General features: G+C 38.3%; 1 protein-coding gene across 5 annotated transcripts in view; it reads right to left on the bottom strand.

Annotated features, from left to right (window-relative positions):
* Nucleotides 1-8540: 8540 nt before the first annotated feature.
* Nucleotides 8541-20452, bottom strand: part of RAB30 (RAB30, member RAS oncogene family) — an 84900-nt gene continuing 72988 nt past the window's right edge. For all 5 annotated transcript variants that reach the window (XM_081798947.1, XM_081798946.1, XM_081798949.1 and 2 more), the window contains one exon: nt 8541-18516. In XM_081798947.1, the coding sequence (XP_081655073.1) occupies nt 18266-18516 (251 nt within the window). In that variant the 3' untranslated portion in view covers nt 8541-18265. The remainder of the gene's footprint in view (nt 18517-20452) is intronic.

Raw genomic sequence — 20452 nt, forward strand, 5'->3', positions numbered from 1 at the left:
TATCTCCCGCTGCAATAAAAGAATAGTAGTGCAGTTATTCACAATGCTATGACTCTTAAAAACGTGTTTGTATTGAACTATATGGATCTTGCCTTTACAGTTCCCTAATACCAACTATTTAACGCTGATTACATCATTACTCATGATGTTGCATCCATTGTGTCACTAAATACTGGCTTCTAGTGACTATCCAAGGTCGTTACCGTGCCTCATTGGTGATTACCAGAAATGCACATCTCACTCAGAATATGCAGGAAAATGAGTAATAATATTCATTTCTGGTCGTATTTACCATTTGGACTACTATAGCATAAACATAGAATACGTATTCCAACCATGTCTTCTCTTAAACTTTTTAGGCTATAATTACTGCATTCCTAGACTGTGATCTCTTGGTCACACCCAGGAATAATAGGCAAGAGGCCCAGGGGTGGAGCAAGAAGAGTGGTTTCATTTGTGCAAGGAATGTCCATTCCTTCATCAGCATGGCTTTAAGTCCAAACCTGAAGAGCACAGTGTCATTATCAATTGAAACGAGAGGAGGGGCGCCTGGGTGGCTCAGCTGTTAAGCGTCTGCCTTTGGCTCAGGTCATGATCCCAGGGTTCTGGGATCAAGTCCTGCATCAGGCTCCCTGCTTGGCGGGAAGCCTGCTTCCTCTCCCACTCCCCCTGCTTGTGTTCCCTCTCTCACTGTGTCTCTCTCTGTCAAATAAATAAATAAAATCTTAGAAAAGAAACAAGAGAGGACATTGATTAGAAGGACAATTGGCATTGTGGAGCAACAGTCCTAAAAGGCCTCAGATGAGAAGGGCCTGGACTGACACAATGTGCAGAACCTGCAAAGGCGTAAGGTGATCTCCCTAGTGCCAAAGGCAGGAGGTGAACAGAGTGAAGAACAACCGCCACCACCCTCACAAGCCTGGGGTCTACAGACCAGAGACGGCACCACAGGTGAAACAGAGGGGTGAGAGCCAATGCACGGGCCCGCCCACACACACACACACACACACACACACACACAACTCAATCCTAACGGTCAGTGGTGACATTTGGTAGCCCAGAACCTGGAATTCGTTTGTCCAATAGGAGAATCACCTAAACAAAGCACTATTCTTGCAGCCCAATCACATAGTGTCATGGGAAAGAAATATTGCTTCAGTCAGCAGGAATGGCCTACTGTTTCAGACCCAAGGCAGTTTCAGAGGTACAAGACCCATGACTCCTCGGGGCATGTGTTCCACACCTAGCATGAGTTAGAGGGTTGGAGAGTACCTCAAAGGGGAGAAATGGTACCTATGCCAGGCACCAAAGTGAAATTTGGAAAATTTTAAGAGGTACTTCCGGCAACCAGATCCCATGTGGGACCAGATCTGGGCTCAGGGTGTCTTGCTTACTTCCAGGAACTGGAGAACTTAGAAAATCTTGAGGAAGGCACTCTAAAGCACCAGTCTCCCTGAAGCATGGGTGCTGGGGCAGGATCCCTGTATACTCAGGTCTCGGAAGTATTGTCTGATCATCTCCCCTTATTGTCTTTGCCTTTTTATTTGCCTACACTTTAAAAGATGGTGCCTGTCAGTGTTCTATTATTGGCCCTTCTACATGTACTCTGGTTGAATTCATCCACTTATCTATGGTTACCACCCATAGGCTGTTTAATCCAAAGTCTGTCTATCTAGACTTTCTCCTGAGATCACACTTGTATGTTAGTATTTTTGTTATCATTCAGTTCAAAATGTTTAATAATCTACATGTGGTTTCTTTGACCCATGAGTTTTTTACAAATGTGTTTCTTAGTTTTCAAGCATAAGGTTTTTTTTCTAGTTGTCTCTTTATGAATGACTTCTACCTAAATACACTGTGGTCAGAAAAGTTACTTTATATTATTTCAGTCCTTTGAAATTTGTTGAGAGTTGTTTTGTGGCCCCATCTATAGTCAGTTTTTGTAAAGGTTCCATGTATGCTTGAGAAGAACATGTATCCTGCAGTTTCTGGACACAGTATTTTGTATGTATATACTAGATATGTTAATTATGTTCAAATTATTTGTACTGATTTTTCCCCCATTCTATCAATTATCGAAGAAGGTATTTTTAAATCTCCCTCTATGATTGTGAATGTGTTTTGCATTTTAGTGGGTTTTTTTTTTTTTTGAGATTGCATTATTAGGCACCAAATTCAATTTTGTATCTTCCCGATAGACTGAAAAGTCCATCTGGAAAAGCTCATCTCATCACCATGAATACTTTTTTTTTAAGTAATCTCTGCACCCAACATGAGACTTGAACCCACAACCGCAAGATCACCAGTTGCATGCTCTATGGACAGCCAGCCAGGTGCCCCACCATGAACGCTTTTATGTGCTAATATCCACTTGTTATTACTATACTACATTAGCTTTGTTTTGGTTAGTATTTGCAAGAGGTTTTGGGGCTTTGTTTATTCTCCATTTCTTTTTGATCTCCCAGTATCTTTATGTCTTAGATGTGTATCCTATAAAACTCTTAGTTGGGTTTTGTATTGTTGTCCAGTTTGAGAATCTTTGTCCTCTAACTGAACATTTAGTCCATTAGCAATGTAACCAAAATACATTTGGGTTTATCTTCTTTCATACTTCCTATTTATCCTGCCTGTTCATTGTTTCTTTCCTTCTCCTTTCTTTTCTGGTTGGTTTTTGTTGTTGTTGTGTTGTTTTGTTTTGTTTTTTGTTTTTTATCATTCCTGTTTTTCTTCTAGGTTTGGAAATTAAATGCTGTTTCTTTTTGTTTATACCCTAGGAATTACACCATGCACCCTTAGTTTATAAAAGTATAAAGCTAATCAATGCTTATAATCCTTTCCCAAAGACCGTAAGTCATTTTCAGTCCATTAACTGGAGTCAACAAATGCCTTTGACAGTGTGTTCCAACTCTCCTTGAAGTTGATACAGTTCCTCTAACATTAAACCTGTAACTGAGCAGCCAACAACCTGAACTCTTCAGCATCTGCTATAGATTGAATTAGGTTTCTTTTTTTTTAATTTATGTGATTTTTTTTTTATTTTTAAAGATTTTATTTATTTATTTGAGAGAGAAAGAGCACAAGAGGGGGGAGGGTCAGAGGGAGAAGCAGACTCCCTGCCGAGCAGGGAGCCCGATGCGGGACTTGGTCCCGGAACTCCAGGATCATGACCTGAGCCGAAGGCAGTTGCTTAACCAACTGAGCAACCCAGGTGCCCATAATTTATGTGATATTTTTATTTCTTTTTTTTAATTATGTTCAGTTAGCCAGCATATAGTATACCATTAGTTTTTGATATAGTGTTCAACGATTCATTAGTTGCGTGTAACACCCAGTGCTCATCACAACACGTGCCCTCCCTAATATTCAGTTCATATGTTGAAACCTAATCCCCAATGTGATTGTATTTGGAGGTGGAGCTTTGGGGAAGTGATGAGGTCGGGAGAGTAGAGACCTCATGAATGGGATTAGTAACCTTATAAAAGAGATCACAGAGAGCTCCCTCACTTCTGTCATGCCACAGTAAAAAGACAGCCATCTATGAACCAGGAAACAAGGCCTCACCAGACATGGAATCTACAAGCACCCTGATCTTGGGCTTCCTGGCCTCCAGAACTGTGAGAAATTTCTGGTGTTGGGGCACTGGCTGGCTGGGTTGGTGGAGCATGTGACTCTTGATCTTGGGGTTGTGGGTTCGAGCCCCATGTTAGCTGAAGAAATTACTTAAAAATGAAATCTTTAATTCTTGGTTTTTATACACCACTCAGTCTATGGTATTTTGTTAAAGCGGCCTGAAAAGACTAAGACCGTATCTCTTAGAGGCCTGCTAGTTGACTAATTTTTTTATTTCATGGTAGTATCACTTATTATGTGCCTATTATTATGCCAAACACTATGGCACATTACTTGTATTATTCATTTAATCCTCAGAATAGCATTTAGTAGGTGGTATTGGCTCAGTTTTAGAGAAGAGAAAACTGAGGTACAGGGATAAAGTAACTTGTTCAAGGTCATAATCAGTATATGGTAGAGCTAGAGTTCAAACAGGAATCACCTAAAACCATGCTCTTGTCTACCCTGATATCAGTTCTCTGCTTCCTCCTTTGTAATAAAACCCCTATTTTACTAAGGGAGCAATATACTCTGTTGAAAGACTGTTTCTCGGCCTTCCTTGCAGGCCAAGTTCTGGCCAGAGAGCTATAAATAGAAGTGTTACATGGTACTTCCAAGAAGTCTCCATGGAATGAAGGGATCAAGCCCTTCTTCCTTCTTCCTTCCCATTGCTGGGACAGGGACATGATGGCTAGGGCTCTAGCAGCCATCTTGGACAATACATTGTCTTGAAATTATAGAGGCCAGAGTTGAGAGATACCCCACTGACAACACCATGAAACCACAGTACTAGCCCCAGGCTGCCAAGCTCTAGACTTACTTCACATGAGAAAAAGAAACCCTGTCTTGTTTTTTCTTTCTTTTTTTAATTGTATATAGCCAAGTAATCCTAACCAATATGCCATATGTATCAGTATTACACCTACATTTTGCCTTTCATAATTTTTTAAAGCTACCTAATTCTGTTCTCCATGACCCATTAATTAGTAAAAACAGCTATCTGTGGCTCTAGGTGGTTAGCATTAACTCTTAAAAAAAAAAAAAAGGCCCCCCCAGGGGCACCTGGGTGGCTCAGTCCGTTAAGTGTCTGCCTTCAGCTCAGGTCATGATCCCAGAGTCCTGGAATCAAGCCCCACATCAGGTTCCCTGCTTAGCGGAGAGTCTGCTTCTCCCTCTCCCTCTGCTGCTCCTCCTGCTTGTACACACTCTCTCTCTCTGTCAAATAAATAAAATCTTAAAAAAAAAAAAAAAAGCCCAAGTGAAGAGAACTAACGTTTGTATGCCTCCTATGTGTTAGGTACTCATGTATATTATTTCACATTCTCACTGTCTCACTCATACAACCTAGGTGCCCAGAGACCCTGCATTCCTTCCTGCTCGTCCATATGAAGTGTCTTGTGATGACTCAAAGTTAATTCTTCCCCTTGTGCACTCAGGGACACCTCTCCAGATACTGCCTTCCTCTCCTATATCATGAATCATTCCATCATCATTCCCAAACTTTTTTTGCCTCACATTCCTCAACACCCCTTATTCAGCAAAAACTCCTTAAAAGAGTTTATTCCATAGTCACTGTCCTTTTCCTCTCTTCTTTCTCTCCTGAACTCATGCAAGGCATTCTTTCATCCCCATCACTCCACTAAAATAATAGTGTCACCAATGAATTTCATGTTACTAAATCCGTGGTCATCTCCTACTCTTCATCTTTCTCAACGGATCAGCAGCATTTGACACAGTTGACCACAGCTCCTTGGAATATTTTCAGAACACTGCTCTTCTCCCTATTTCACTGGTCATACATTCTGTTGCCCTTGCTGGTTCTTGGTTCTTTCCTATCCCTAACTAAATGTTGGAGTGTCCCAGGGTTCAGTCCTCAGGTCTCTTCACTTACACTAACTTCTTTGATGATGTCAGTTTAAGGCTTTCAATACTATCTCCGTATTACTGACTCCCAAATTTCTATCTCCAGCCTAATCTCTCCCCAAATTTCAGGCACATATCTACAACTACCAACTTAATATCTCTTATTTGGATATCTAATAGACATCTCAAACTTAACACATCCTGAACCAAACTCCTGGTTCACCCTACCCACCCAAACTGCTCCTCCTGCAGTGTTTTTCATGTGAGCAAATGTCAATGAAACACTCCCAGCAGCTTAAGCCAAAAACTTTGCAGTCATCCTTGACTCTTCTTTCTTTATATTTAAACCTTGAGCGAGACCTGTAGGCTCGATCTTTCAAGTACATACAGAATCCATATTTAAGTATTTTAAAAAACTATTTAAAATTTATTAGATAGTGGGGTGCCTGGGTGGCACAGTCGGTTCAGCCTCTGACTCTTGGTTTCAGCTCAGGTCATTATCTCAGGGTCGTGAGGTCGAGCCCTGAGATGGGCTCCACACTGAGCTCTGAGTGTGCTTGGATTCTTTCTCCCTCTGCCCCTCCTCTCCCCCGACGCTTGCTTGCTCACTCCACTCTAAAATAAATAAATCTTCAAAGAAAACTTTTTAGATATGATTATGATATTGTGATTGTTTTTGAAACACATATTTTAATTATACATATGGAAATATTTCTAGATGAAATTATATAATGTATGGGCCCTGCCTCAAGATAATATAGAATGGAGAAAATGAGTGGGGATATAGAAGAAACACGATTGACCATGAGCTGATGATTGTTGAAGGTGGGTGATGTGTATGTACATGGAGGTTCATTATACTCTTCTACTTTACGTTTGGTATTTTCTATAATAAAAAATCCCATAGTTCTCATCACGACCAAAAAAAAATGTTAACTATGTGTGTTTAGGATATTAACTAGGCTTATTGTGGTATTCATTTCACAATATCTACATATATCAAATATTATGTTGTACACCTGAAACTAATGTTATATGTCAATTATACCTCAATTGACGAAAACAGTTAAATAGAATGTAGTCAGAATATGAACACTTCCCACAATCTCCACATCTACTCCTATGGCCCAAGTCATCTTCTTTTCCTGGATTATACCAATCATCTTCCAAATGGTTTCCTTGCTTCTACCTTTACCCTTATATAATCCACTCTTAACACAGCAGCAGTGTGGTCCTGTTAAAATATAAATCAAATCACTATTCTACTCAAAACCTCCCAAAGGCTGCTATGATCCATATCACCACTCCCCTCAAACCTCATCTCCCCTTGACCCTCACTCATTCATTGTGCTTTAGCCATACAAGAATTCTCTCACCTTGAGGCCTTTATATTTTCTCTTCCCTCTGCCTAGAACACTTCCACCAAAATAGACACACCATTCCCTCTTTTCCTTCAGCTCTATTTTCAAATGACATTATCGTTGAGATCTCTCCTTAACCACCTGTATAAAAGAGTGACACTCCACCATCACTGCTTCTCTCCCTTGCTCTGGTTTATTTTCTTCTCAGTAATTATCACCATTTGACATTACTATGTATTTCTTTATTTTCTATTCTTCCCATGCTATAATTTCCATTAAAGTAAGTTTTTATATTTTGTTCACTGCTATAGTTTCAGTGACTAGAACATTTCTTGGCACATAGCAGGTGCTTGACAAATAATTGAAGCATTGAGATCCTCATTTTATAATGAGGAAAGCAAGATAAAAAGAGGCTAAGTAACTTGCCCCAAGCAATACAGATACTTTGACTTAAAGCTTTTCTCCTCTTCATTCCTCTTGTTTGGAATGCTTCCCATGTTCAAACCAGGGTCTTAACATTTATCTTCCATCAGAACTTGTGTACTTTCTACTCCAGCTGCAGAAAGTACTTCACAAGGTTACCATGAGGATTAAATGTGAATATGAGCATCATTAAACTTTGTAGAATGTCAGACCACATATAGTTGTTAGTTCTTGTGGTTTCATCTCTAAGATCAAAGTCAGACTAGCCTGTTTCTTCAAGCTTATTTTTATCTAGATGTGAAAATATAACTATTTTCTAGGAAACCTGAATAAATTCCAAGTATGAAAATTTAGATAGGCTGTCTTATGTTAATAACATGTGGTTTCCTGCAAGTAAGTAATGGAAATAAGATATTTCAGTTATTGAAATATTCTGAGGTGAGCACCTGGCCAAAAGCACAAGCACATGACTGTGGTTTAAACATAGCTCCCAGTTTCATCTCTCAGCTGCAGATGTGTTTTGGGGTATATAGATAGCTTATATGAGGTACAGTCTGCCTGTTAGCAGATGTGGACTAATTGAGTCAATTAAGGATAGTTATCCTCAAAGTTTTTCAAAACACCACTTTCAGTTTGCCAAGGAATTCTGTACCTGAAGCATTACATTCCCCAAATGAGCAGCACAATGATCTAAGCATTTAGATATTTGGAGAATAAACCACATTCATACTTACAATGATCTGATTATTTGTACATGCACACGTATTTTAAAATCCTATTCAAATTTGCAATTTATCCCATTGAACTAATGGGAAAAAACGATGTTCAAGGTGAAATAACTTGTCCAAATTTCCTTAGTGGGAAAAAGCAAAATAGAATGAAAACACATAAGAGGGTCGCCTGGGTGGCTCAGTCGTCAAGCATCTGCCTTCGGCTCAGGTCATGATCCCAAGGTCCTGGGTTCGAGCCCTGCGTCGGGCTCCCTGCTTTGCGGGAGGCCTGCTTCTCCCTCTCCCACTGCCCCTGCTTGTGTTCCCTCTCTGCTGTCTCTCTGTCAAATAAAATAAATAAAATCTTAAAAAAAAAACATAAACACGTGAGTCAAAATTTCTCCTCTAGCTAGTAGTGTTTGCCTCTCAAGCTTTGCAGTTGACAGCATACTAGGTCATATTAGAATGATATGAAATTGTCATATCTGACTGGTTTTAACTTACAAATTTCATACGGTTCAAATTAATATTAATAATAGAATACTTAAAACAGCATGTATATTCAGGAGAGAAATTCAAAAACAAAACATCTTTTTAATGAAGGTGCTAAAATAGCAAAAATAAGAGTCTCATACCAACTGTAGAAAAGCTGTAATTAGATAATAACATAAAATTATAGTAAGTGATTTTGTAAAGCTCAATACTTTATAAACACTAAATGATAATGTCAAATAAGATTACAGATTGCCTATGCTCAGAACACTTGTCAGGGAGCCCAAAATCAGATTTGATTCTTTTATTATCCTCTTAACTCTACCATGTTCCATGACCCACTGTACTCACTCTTAATCCAAGACACTCATTTTTCAAGTGCATGTCCCAACACAGAGGATAAGAGGAAAGGATTGGAGAGGGGATGAATTTCAAGAAAAAGAACAAATCCATGACTCCTGCCGTACATGTGGGGATAGATTCCTACACCTGCCCTATAGCATATGCTAGTAAATTGTGAATAAATGAATGGGTGAATGAACAAATACCTTATTAGTGATAAATAAGTAGTTTCATTCCTAATTGTGAAAGATAAGATCTTAAGTGATGTCTCTAAAGAATATAGAACCATATAATGTGTTTTAGATGAAGTGATCTTAAAGATATCTAATCTACTGTGTATTTTGTAGTTGAGAAAATAAAGGCTTGAAATAAATGATTAGCCCAAAGTCACACAGCTTGTCCGTGTCAGAACTGGGACTAGAATTTATGTCTCCTGCTTCTCAGTGTAATACTCCTTCCACTATTATCTTCAGATAAAGCATCTTTCTTGCCATTAGAAATAATTAGCATGTAACTTTCATATCCTGAATGTAGCAGAGTAGCCTTATTTAGTATTATAATCAGAAGGCCTTAAAATTATTTAATCTAGTCCCTTATTATACAGAAGAGAGCCAATTAGAGCATAAACAAACTCAGGTGCCCAAATTCAGAGCACAATCCACCTCACGCTGAAGGACATTCATGTACTTAAAGCTTATTTGCTTTTACCTACTTTGATAGCGTATGATACTCCACATGTGGGTAACAGGAAATGTTTATTTATATACAAGTACATGAGAAAGCAATTTCCATTCATCTTTTTAAAAAATTTTTACAAATAAAAAGTATTAATACATTCATCCTTTGCACACAAAATACATTCTTTTTACTTTTACTCTCAGTATGAATTATTTCTTAATAAAAATTTAAGCTACAATGGACAGTCAGGTGGTTTGGCGATTTGACAATCTTTTTTCAAGATGGAAAATCCAAACTTTAAAGACAGTCAATATGTAAAGGAAAGTATATATTAAAAGTGCTCCTTCATTGAATCTTAGAAGATTGAATGAGTACTCCTTTCCAACATGGTTTGTAGCTATCCCTTGAAACAACGCAGAGAACTTTAGAAATTCTCTATGTGATGACAGCTCAATTTCTACAAGACAGTCTTCATGAAATTGATTATCATATATAAATGGTAGGCTCATAGAAAGATTCCTATGGACATATTGGGAAGTTAGCCATTATTCAGGGTCCCCTAACTGACCAATTGACCTAAGATTGTAAGTTGCATTCTCCAAGTGGGATTTTAAGAGGTTCTGCTTAAGTGAACACAAATGATTTGTTAGACTAATCGCTTTTAAGAGAGATGTGAAAATATATACCCACACAGGAAACTTGTACACAAATGTCCATAGCAGCATTATTTATAACAACCCCCAAATGGAAACAACCCAAATGTTTATCAACTGATAAATGGACAAGTAAATTCTGGAATATACACACAATGGAATATTATTTAGCCATAAAAAGAATACTGATTCATGGTACAACGTGAAACTTGAAAACATTATGCCAAGTGAAAGAAGTCAGACACAGAAAACCACATATTGTATGAAATGTCTAAGATAGGCAAATCCACAGAAACAGAAAGTAGGTTAGTGGTTACCAGATGCTGGGGGAGAGGGTGGAGAAGTAATTGCTAATGAGTACAGAGTTTCTTTTGGGGATACTGAAAATGTTCTAGAGTTAGATAGTGGTGAGTGTTGTACAACTTTGTGAAGATACTAAAAACACCAAATTGAACACTTTTAAGGGGTGAATTGTGTGTGAATTATATCTTAATTCTAAAAAGAGGGATGCAACTTCATTAAAGAATTTTTCACGTTCCTGTTCCTGATACCCCCTTTTTAATGCTGATTGAAATTTTCATACAATTGCCTTTCTATAGAGTGTTTTCAGCTAAGTGCTCTCAGGTCATTATGGGCTTATATTTCTAACAAGCTTTTTATTAAACAAACAAAATACATGAACACATAGGACAATACAGTGTGCTGCATATTAACATTTAAAACCAAGTATTATGCCTGTGTTGAATCAGATAGTTAGATTTTATACACTGGTGTATTCAGGTATTACTGAGAGCCTATGCTTAAAACCAGCCAAATATTAATAACGGAGTTCATAAGATTTGATGATTAACATGTTTGTTAAAACTACGTGTATGTTAAAGGTCCATGTTTTAAAGGAAAGAGATAAGGAAAGGGGGGAAATCAGGGGTTCTCTAAGTCTTCATAAAACAGCTTCTCTAAATATTTTAACTAGCTGCTGAGAAGACCTCCAGAATGATATATTTTGCATTTTATTTCATCCCTACACTAAAAGTCATGCACTAAAGTATAGTAACAATATATGTGCGGCACAACTTCTTCCCTTAGATGATCAAAAATCTCTTCTTAATCCTTTATTATTTGAAATTTTAAAAGCCGAGTTTTTTGGAAAAGTGTGCATGTGTGTTGCTGAAAACAGCAACTTTACTCACACACTTACCTTTATGTAAGTGTATTTACATAAATACATTTATGTAGCTCCCTTACATATTATCAAAGGAGCTCCAACCATCTGGTATGTCTAGAGGACACTTCAGTGAGCAGAAATTAGAAGCCAGCATTCCAGTCATTTGAAATTTTCCACAAAGGGACATGAAAGCCCCAACATGCCTTAAAGGGATAAGAGGATTAAAAATTTTTTTTAAATCAATTGACATTCATTGTCAAACAGCCTACAAGAAAGTTCCACTAGCATTCTGCAATTGTATAGGATAAGAGAATATTTCTAATGATTACATTCCAGAAAGCTATATGTTTAGCAGCTGTTTTTCAGAGGGCTTATCAAGTTTTGCTATTGTTATTTAACCCAGGCATAACTGTATAACCTTAAACAAAGCTGTGGACCATTCAACTAATGATAAATTATCCTAACAGACCAGATTCTTGTGTTATTCTGTACATGAGTTTTTGCTTTATTAGGCATTTGGTACTCCAATTTTTCTTTCAGAATACAGTGCACATGTAGAAAGGGAAAGAAACCCTGCTAAATTTGGATGTTGGTAATTACGTCCATCAAATATACGTCATCTCCAAAATGAAATTCTAAAAGCAGATGACAAAACTAGGATTCATGACTCTATTTTTACCAAGAGGAGAAAACAACCACACAACCAGAATAATTCTTCAGAAGCACACTTTGTTATCAAGTATATAAGGAAGAAAAATACATGGATAATTGAAGAATTAATCAACAGTAAGACTGTGATCTAAATCTGATACTAATAAGAAACTAAGAGTTTACAAATATCTAGTTTGACATTCCCCAAGAGAATAATGACTATCACCTTAATGAGCTTTTTCTGACTGTCATTAAAGGAGAAAAATGAGGCAAAGGGCAACAATAAATGGCAAACATGGTCCCTTAAAAAGAAGATAGGATCAGCCCATTTTTCTTCCCATGGAGAATGGGCTCAAGAAGAAAGAGGTTCAAATTGCACTGTGAGGTATTTCAGTAATACAGTTAAGTTTCCTGATAATGAGGAGTTTGCAACCTGGAATTGCCCATTGGGAAAGAGTGCAAGAATACCTTTCCTGAAATATGTAAAGAAATAAAGAGACTCTTGGGTGAAGGTAATGGCCAAAGGCAGAAAGATGGATCAAATAAGTGACTTCCTTTTAAGGCCCTTTCAGAAATGGTGCTCTTTTCTTTGAAGTTGAGAGGGGTTCTTTGTTTTGTCCTAAGGATCTTTACTTGTATCAAACCATCCAAAGTCTGCCCTTAATTAAGGAGACAAGAACTAATATTTGACTGCCTACTGTTTACTGAGCACTGTCCTAACTTTCAATTTATCTTACCTAATTTTCACAATAATTCTGACAGGTATAATGTGTCTAGCTCATAGATGGGGAAACTGATGCTCAAGAGATTGTGCTTTGCATAAAGATACAGCTAATTCATGTACTAGGAGTACTAGGACTCCTCATATCTAACCTGGTGTTCCCCCTTCACACACCTCCCTACATCACTCCTTGAAGTGTTAAAGTTATAACCGATCAAGTATTCTATTAGGAACTAGGACACAACATCTCCAAAAATTCTGCTCTAATTCAAGGAGTCAAAGAAAGTCTTACCCAAACTCAAGTGTTTCTCACCATACTGATGCAAGACCAATGACTTCTTATAAAGACTAATGAAAAGCCATCTATCAGCTTAACAGGGATGCAAGTTATTTTGTAGGTGGAATCATGTGGTCATGGGCTTTATTAGTAAGTGTTGCTTATAGTTATCTCTGATTTCTGAAAACCCATGTTTTGTTACTTTTTCTACATGAAGAAATTTGGCTTTGGTTCTATTAAAATAATTTGCAGAACATGTTTTTTCAAGAGAATCAAACCAACTAACGAAATGTCATTTGAGATTCTGCCAAAATAGATCTTAGGGTCTGCTTTATGCCATTAACGCCCCAGTCCATCTCTAATGGAAGCTGCAAAACTTCATGTTGGTCCATTTATGGGATCTTTAACTGAAGATTCTGTTCTGCTAAAAAGGCCTGGTCTGAAATCCTGGATACCAGTTATTCACTAAACTGAGCATGTTTGGCAAGTAACAAAAACATAATTTCCATGATTTTACGTAACTTCTATTAAAATAATACCTTTTCTTCTTTTTAACTCAAGAGCCAGTTTGTGATTTGAACTGGACATCAGTGAATGGACTGACAAAGCAATTCCAGCCTAGGCCACAATGACAAGCCAGTCTCTTAGCCAAACAACATGTAACCAACCTCCTTCCAGGAGGATTGGCAAAACAGCAACACCTTTAAAAAAAACAAAAAACAAAAAAAAACCTACATTAGCTGTAGGTCAACAGATATTTAACTGAACATGTGAGAGGCAAAGTGCTACAACATAAGTTAATAGGTCATCTAGTCGAACCTCCAACCAATGCTGAGATCCTTTCCACATCATATAGCGTCTGCTTGATGGTTACTATTACCTAAGGCAGCTCCTTCCATGGTGAGCCACCTTTTTGAGAAAGTTCTCCCTGACACAGAGCCCAAATCTGTGGCCCTATGGCCTTTAATCTGTGGACCTCATTCCACCCCCTCTGAACCAGAGTCTTGCACTAATTCACTAATTGTATTCCTCTCTCTTTCCCAGGCTAAATCTCTCCAAATCCTTCAAATATTCTTCAAAGGTCATAAATTTTAAATTCCTTCACCATCTTTGTTATGCTTCAATTTGTTTTTAATTTCAAAGGATAGCTCCCAAAGATGACTTAGGAAAGAAGATGAAGTGTCATCTCTCTTGTTCCAAGGTTACTATATCAATTAGCTGTTTGAAGGGATGATAATTTCTTAATTCAGTATGCTTTCTACCTAGTGTGATGAATGTAAGGGAAGGCAGCTTTCCTTTTAAACACAAATACACTCATGGAACAGAAATGAAATTCGAAAAGAAGAAAGAAAAGAGCACATCCCCCTCTTATCCCAAAATTAGTGCTCAACCAGATTGCTTGTGTGAAGTACTGTTCGTCTGAACAATGAGATACACATCTTTTCACTGGTTTTGAATTTCTAGTTAAGTCTCAAAAGTATTATAGTTGCTTTAAAATGCATCTGTCAGGACCATGGTTGAGGAAAGTAAGTAACCAGTTGCAGTTAAAAAAAAAAAAATCTAGAGAAAACAAAGGGCAAACCCTAAAAGCTCTTCCAGAAGCTAATGGGGCAGTATTCCCTAAAGTACGGATGGCTATGAAATGTAGAGTTCTGGAGGCTTAAGAAATAGAAAATGTCTATCTTTAGAGCCATTGGTTTGATATGTGGGTAAGAAAATGAAAGTTTTTTTCTGGTTATAAGATGATATCTTACTTATGTGGCTTGGTTTAGAAAAAAAGATGTTTTCACTTTAGTCAGAAGAGCAATTCAAAATCACTTGCAACTGGTATCTATTCAAAATGATTCATTAACTGAAATTTGATGCTGAATCTGGAAGAATTATGGAATAGCCGAGAAGATAAATGAGGCAAATCATTGACCTAACACTGGAAATCACCAGTGTCCTCCAAAGGTATCATTCATGTATAGAATCCAGTCCTCTGTTAAATTCTGCCTCCTCTCTCCAACAAATCTAAATTGCTTAAAACAAATAATCCTAATCCAAATATATTATTTTGGCCAGTGGTTTTTACCCTTCTTTCAGAAATTGACACATTGCCAAATCAATCCATTTGACTTTCATTTCTAGTTACACTCTTGCCACTTTACTCAGGAAGAGATGGTAACATGAAATGAGTAGAAAAGATAGGGGAAAAAGAAAGGCCAGGAATGCTAATGGCCTAATCTAATCTGCAGAAAGGACAATTGGCCCTGCATAATCAAAATTAAATATAAATGCAATAGAAATAACAAAAGCATATAAACAAAAAGCCTTGTATAGGTAAAGGAAAAAGCACAAAATCCTATGAGGATACAGTCTACACAAAGCCATAACATACCATTAATGTCAGCGAGCTATATGATTTCACAGATTCTCCCAAACCTGACTCTATGACATAAATATACATTTTCATTGGAAATGGAGAAGTTTTGCCATATATTTAGTAACTTCATTAAAAGAAGAAAAAATGGAAGCAGACACGGACTCAGTGTGAGGCAGATCAAGCCAAACTGAATTATGAGAAAGCAACTCTTTTTCATCCACCATGAAATAAGAATTCATTTTTATTTAAGAAGGCTCATCTTAGCAAATGTTGCCATGGCAATAACCACCAGTAAGCAAACCAGTGAGTTTAGTTCCTGGTCTAGGTTAAGATGACCACATTTAATTAGTATCCTTTCTCAAGTTCTATTTGAGAAATTTCCATGTGACCAGCAAAGCTCCACTCAGCACTAAGTCATTTATTCAACTAATATTTATGGAGCACCTACAATATGGTCAGGGATTGTTCTGAAACTAGAGATGTATCAGTAAATAAGTGTCCATAAGGTCTAACGTGGAATTCATACAACTAAGGCGGGGAGAAAAGCTCTAAATTCCCATGTATCTCTGCTGATGGGCCACAGATGGGTGATTGTACCTTACGGAAAGGCTGCGAGGAGTAACAGTGAAGGAAGAGACCAAGAGCAGAACTTTCTAATCCCCTATGAGTATGGCCTATTCCCTAGGGCTCTGGGGAATAAGAATTTCAGAATGCAAGAGCAATTCTAGAAGCTGTTGTTCTACGACTAAATTTGTCCAACCTGAAAGTCTACGTTCACAAAGCAGCTTTAGTTTCCACATGCTTGCTGCTGTGGAGACAAAGTTAGGTCATGATATGGGATATTGGATTTTTGCCCTAAATGAAAGTCAATAAATCTAAACCTATGGACATTTCCTCACAGTTTAAACAGAGAAGTTCTTCTTCCCACCTTGATCAACTTGTTTTCTGAAAACTTTTATAGTTGCTGGCTTAGTGGAGAAACAGGGAGGGAAAAGCAACAATTATTATAAATGATTTTGGATGGCATTTATTAAAATGATTTTTCTTTCCTGCAGAAACAGATTCAAAATAAAAGCAATTCAAACTACTACGATCTCTTTCTCTCACCCATAGGATCAGAACAAACACAGTGAAGCCAACCAAAAGTATCAATCCCTTATACAATATGTATAATCTGTATACAAGAGATGAGTCACTCTGAAATCTGCTAGAGGAACACTGGAAATGCTTTATCGATGTCGTGTCTCTATGCGCCTCATTTCTTTAAAATTAAACAGCTTTCAAACATCAACATATCAGGACCGAGATTGCCACCATCTACAACAACAGAACTGCATATTCTGCCCTTATTCCATTATGCATCCCTCAGTGATGCCAAGTGGCAAGCTACAGAAACATCCGACAGCATCAACAGCATACAGGTTTAATTATTTCCCCAATTTGCATTTATATCAGTGAACAGATTGGAAGGCATCAAAGTATGGCACTAAAGAAATTAGTAACACGTATCCAGCAGCACATCTTCCATTTCGAGTCTTGTTTTAAAATTGGCTAAGTAAAGGCATATACACCTCCATTTGAATTGGAGATTTGCAGTAACACATGCATATAAAGGGAGGGAGGAAAAGAGAGGAAAGAATGGGGAGACAGGAGAGAAAGGAAAAGAAAAGGAAATAGGAAAGAATGTATGGTCGTGAGTCTGAGAGTAACATCACTATATGAATGAGTTGACAAATGCCAGCTCCACCTGCTTCCACAAGCAGAATTTTTCTAAGGTTACTGAAGATACAAAAATGGTTCATGAGACTTTTCATCTGTTGCTATTGTCACTTGTGATACCAAAAACATGTACAAAATTCTAAGCCTTGGCCTGTCCAAGATGGATAGTACCAGGAAGTAAAAGATGTCACCTGCTATTGAGGACTGTGCTCTGCTTAGAACTCTGCATCGCAGTCCATTCATCCACAGTATTTTGGTCAGATCAGGTCTGTTTTCTCATACTACTCGTGATGTCTTAGAGCTAGTCTTTTATATTAGAATATCACCAGCCATTTTTTTTTTCATTTTTTCTAACGTTTTCATTTACTTAAAGGGCTGGACAGATGAGAGAATAGAAGAAGAAAATGGTAGAGATTTAGAGGGGAAAGAACATGAAAGGAAAAGTATTTTATTTTCCAACAAATCCACCCTAGAAAAGGTAGTAATGAGACTTTGAGAAAGAGTGTTGATTCATGGACTTCCCTTATTTTTTTTTTATTTCAATGTAATACATTTAAGGACATCAATGTACTAAAATGTTTGGTCTGTGAAAGAGTGGACTCATTAGCACCAAAAGGAGTCATGGAGCTTATATATATTATTAAACCAATGATGGTTACTGTTGGTCATGGGAAAAGGTTTCATTTCATTTTTACATCGCAAAGTTCTTGAAAGTGCCTGTGGACAAGAGAAATAACACTTTTCAACGTCTCCATAGAGTCATCAACACACACCCCAGAGGCAGTACTTGGCCTTCCCAGTTTGGGTTTATCTGGTAGACAAGAAAGCCAGGGCCCCCAGAAGCCCTAAAGCACAGCCCCCACATGCACCCACTGACGTGCAGGAGGGATCTCCCTACGGTACATTTTCCCCTGGACTGTTCAGGAATGCGCTTTTACTTGCTTTTTTTTTTTTTAAAAAAAAGAACAAAAGCAACATGCTCTGCAGATCATGGAGCGCCTAGTGCAATTTTCTCCTTGCTCCAACTCCTGACTGCAAAAGGGTGAAACCATTATATGTTCTGCTAATGCTGGCCTGTGGACAAAACCTCTGGGCTGCCATGCTTTGTAAGCCCGGATCCCACAGGAGTCAGAAGGTCTGAGAGCGGGAGCCATAGTCATCACCAGACCTCCCCCAGCAATTTGGGGGCCCATCGGGGCAGCTGCTGATTCCTCTCGCTTCTCCTTGCCTCAGCCTTTAGTTGAAATTACAACAAGTCAAATAGCTAATGCTTTTCCCTTCTCCGGGTAAGGGCGAGGATACATTGTTCACAAGTGTGTTCTGTCTGGCTTCACTGATGAGGCGGCACGCTAAGTCAAGGAATAGTTTCTCCACGTTATCTGATTCCTTGGCTGAGGTCTCCAGGTAATACATGTCCTGAGCTTCTGAGAATTCTTCAGCTCTCTGCTGGGAGACCTCTCTCCTTTCAGCCAGATCAATCTTGTTGCCTAGAACAGGGATAAATCAAAGAAGGAAACATCATTGGACTTTGTACAGGCTCGGAAGCATCAAAATTCAATTTCATATCTGAAGTCAAATCAGACACATGGGCAAGTAAAGCAAAGCAAATGTGGCTGTGATTACTGGAATGTTTAAGATATCAATGCCATTTGTAATGGCAAAGAACTGGACACAACCCAAATGCCCATCAGTTGGGCACTGGCTTGAATGAAGTATGGTACATCTGCGCAATACAGTGATTTGCCTCGGTAAAAAGCAATGAGGAATGGCTCCATATACTATCATGGAATGAGACACGAGGATATACTGTTAAGCAAATAAAGCAAAACAGATAAAAGATATAGAACATACAACTGTCTAAGAAAAAGGGATTAAAAAATACACACATGCACATTCACAAACTTTATTTTCTTGATGTGATAATAAGCCAACATTTTAATTTTAAAAATAATGGTTACCCATGAAAGGAACAAGGTTGAGGAGATAGGGAGGGACAGAAACTCAACCTCTCTAAATATACCTTGTCCTAATAGATTTGACTTCAGAATCTTAGAAATGTTTCACATAATTATACAGTTACAACTATATGATTAATACAAAATTAAATTTAAAAAGCAACCCCTACCAATGGAAAAGCAAAATGAAACAAATAAACCTGTTTATCATGAAATGGCATAACCACACAGAGAGGAACGATTCCAAGTGAGTTCAAGATCTAGGATTTTAACCATGCGTCCTCAGTGGTATATACTCTAAGGACAAAAAGACCTGAAAGAAAACATCTTGAACTGTTACAGTAATCATCCTGTCAGGGGGCAGTGTGAGAACTGTTATTCTAAGGCTGCTCTGTGGGTTTTAGGGCATAAAGCAAATGAGTAATTGTGCTAGTATCACTGGGTCTGAGATTTGGGGCATGAGAAAAAGGAAATAGAGAAAGATTAATGAGGTAAAGTAAAATTTTTACAGTCCTGAATTATAAATGGAAGTATCAGTGTGAATAATTCATCGTGGATTTTATCTTTAAAAATTTTTCTACCTCTGTTCTGGAAACCTGACAAAACCTGACATCAACTGCATTATCTGGCAACACAGCTTATGGTAAAAGTGACCCCTGACTGATAAATTCCATCTGGCCTGGGAATTCTATGTATGAATTCTAAGTTTCTAGTGGAAAGCCACAACTTTGGGCATCCCTGAGTGGGGGGACTCTTCACTTGAAGAGACCCTGAAAGTTAGGTCCATGGAGTTGTTATAAGAAAGCCTGGTCCCCGGGACGCCTGGGTGGCTCAGTCGGTTAAGCGTCTGCCTTCAGCTCAGGTCATGATCCCAGGGTCCTGGGATCGAGTCCCGCATCGGGCTCCTTGTTCCGCAGGGAGCCTGCTTCTCCCTCTGCCTCTGCCTCTCTCTCTCTATCGCTCATGAATAAATAAATAAAATCTTAAAAAAAAAAAAAAGAAAGCCTGGTCCCTGCTAAGGCTTCTAGGTCACAGCAGGTCCATCAGGTGCCTGACATGAGCCTTTTTCCTTATACTGGAACTGGCCTGGAAGGTCCTGGACCACTATGTGGACTGCTATCGAGGATTACTTCCCCTGAAGAGGAATGTCTGATGCTGACCTGCTATGAAGCCATATTTTCTGTCCTGATTCATCTAAGTGAACGTCATGCCAAGTGTGGCCTATCGAGTAGTCTTGTCAGTCAAAGTGTTTGGTGGAGCCTAATATATAACTCCCTGTGGGCACTACACAATTCACCACACACACACACACACACACACACACACACACACACACACACACACACACTAGTTCTGTCCACTGAAAAGCCTAAAAGCAATGACCACCCACTAATAAGGAAGATTCTTATCACGTTAGGTGTGGCCTCTAAATATAACTTCACATTAATAATAAGCAATGCTTCTCAAA

This window comes from Leptonychotes weddellii, chromosome 11 (genome assembly GCF_054177405.1).
Source record: "Leptonychotes weddellii isolate Sample4059 chromosome 11, ASM5417740v2, whole genome shotgun sequence".
NCBI lineage: Eukaryota > Metazoa > Chordata > Mammalia > Carnivora > Phocidae > Leptonychotes > Leptonychotes weddellii.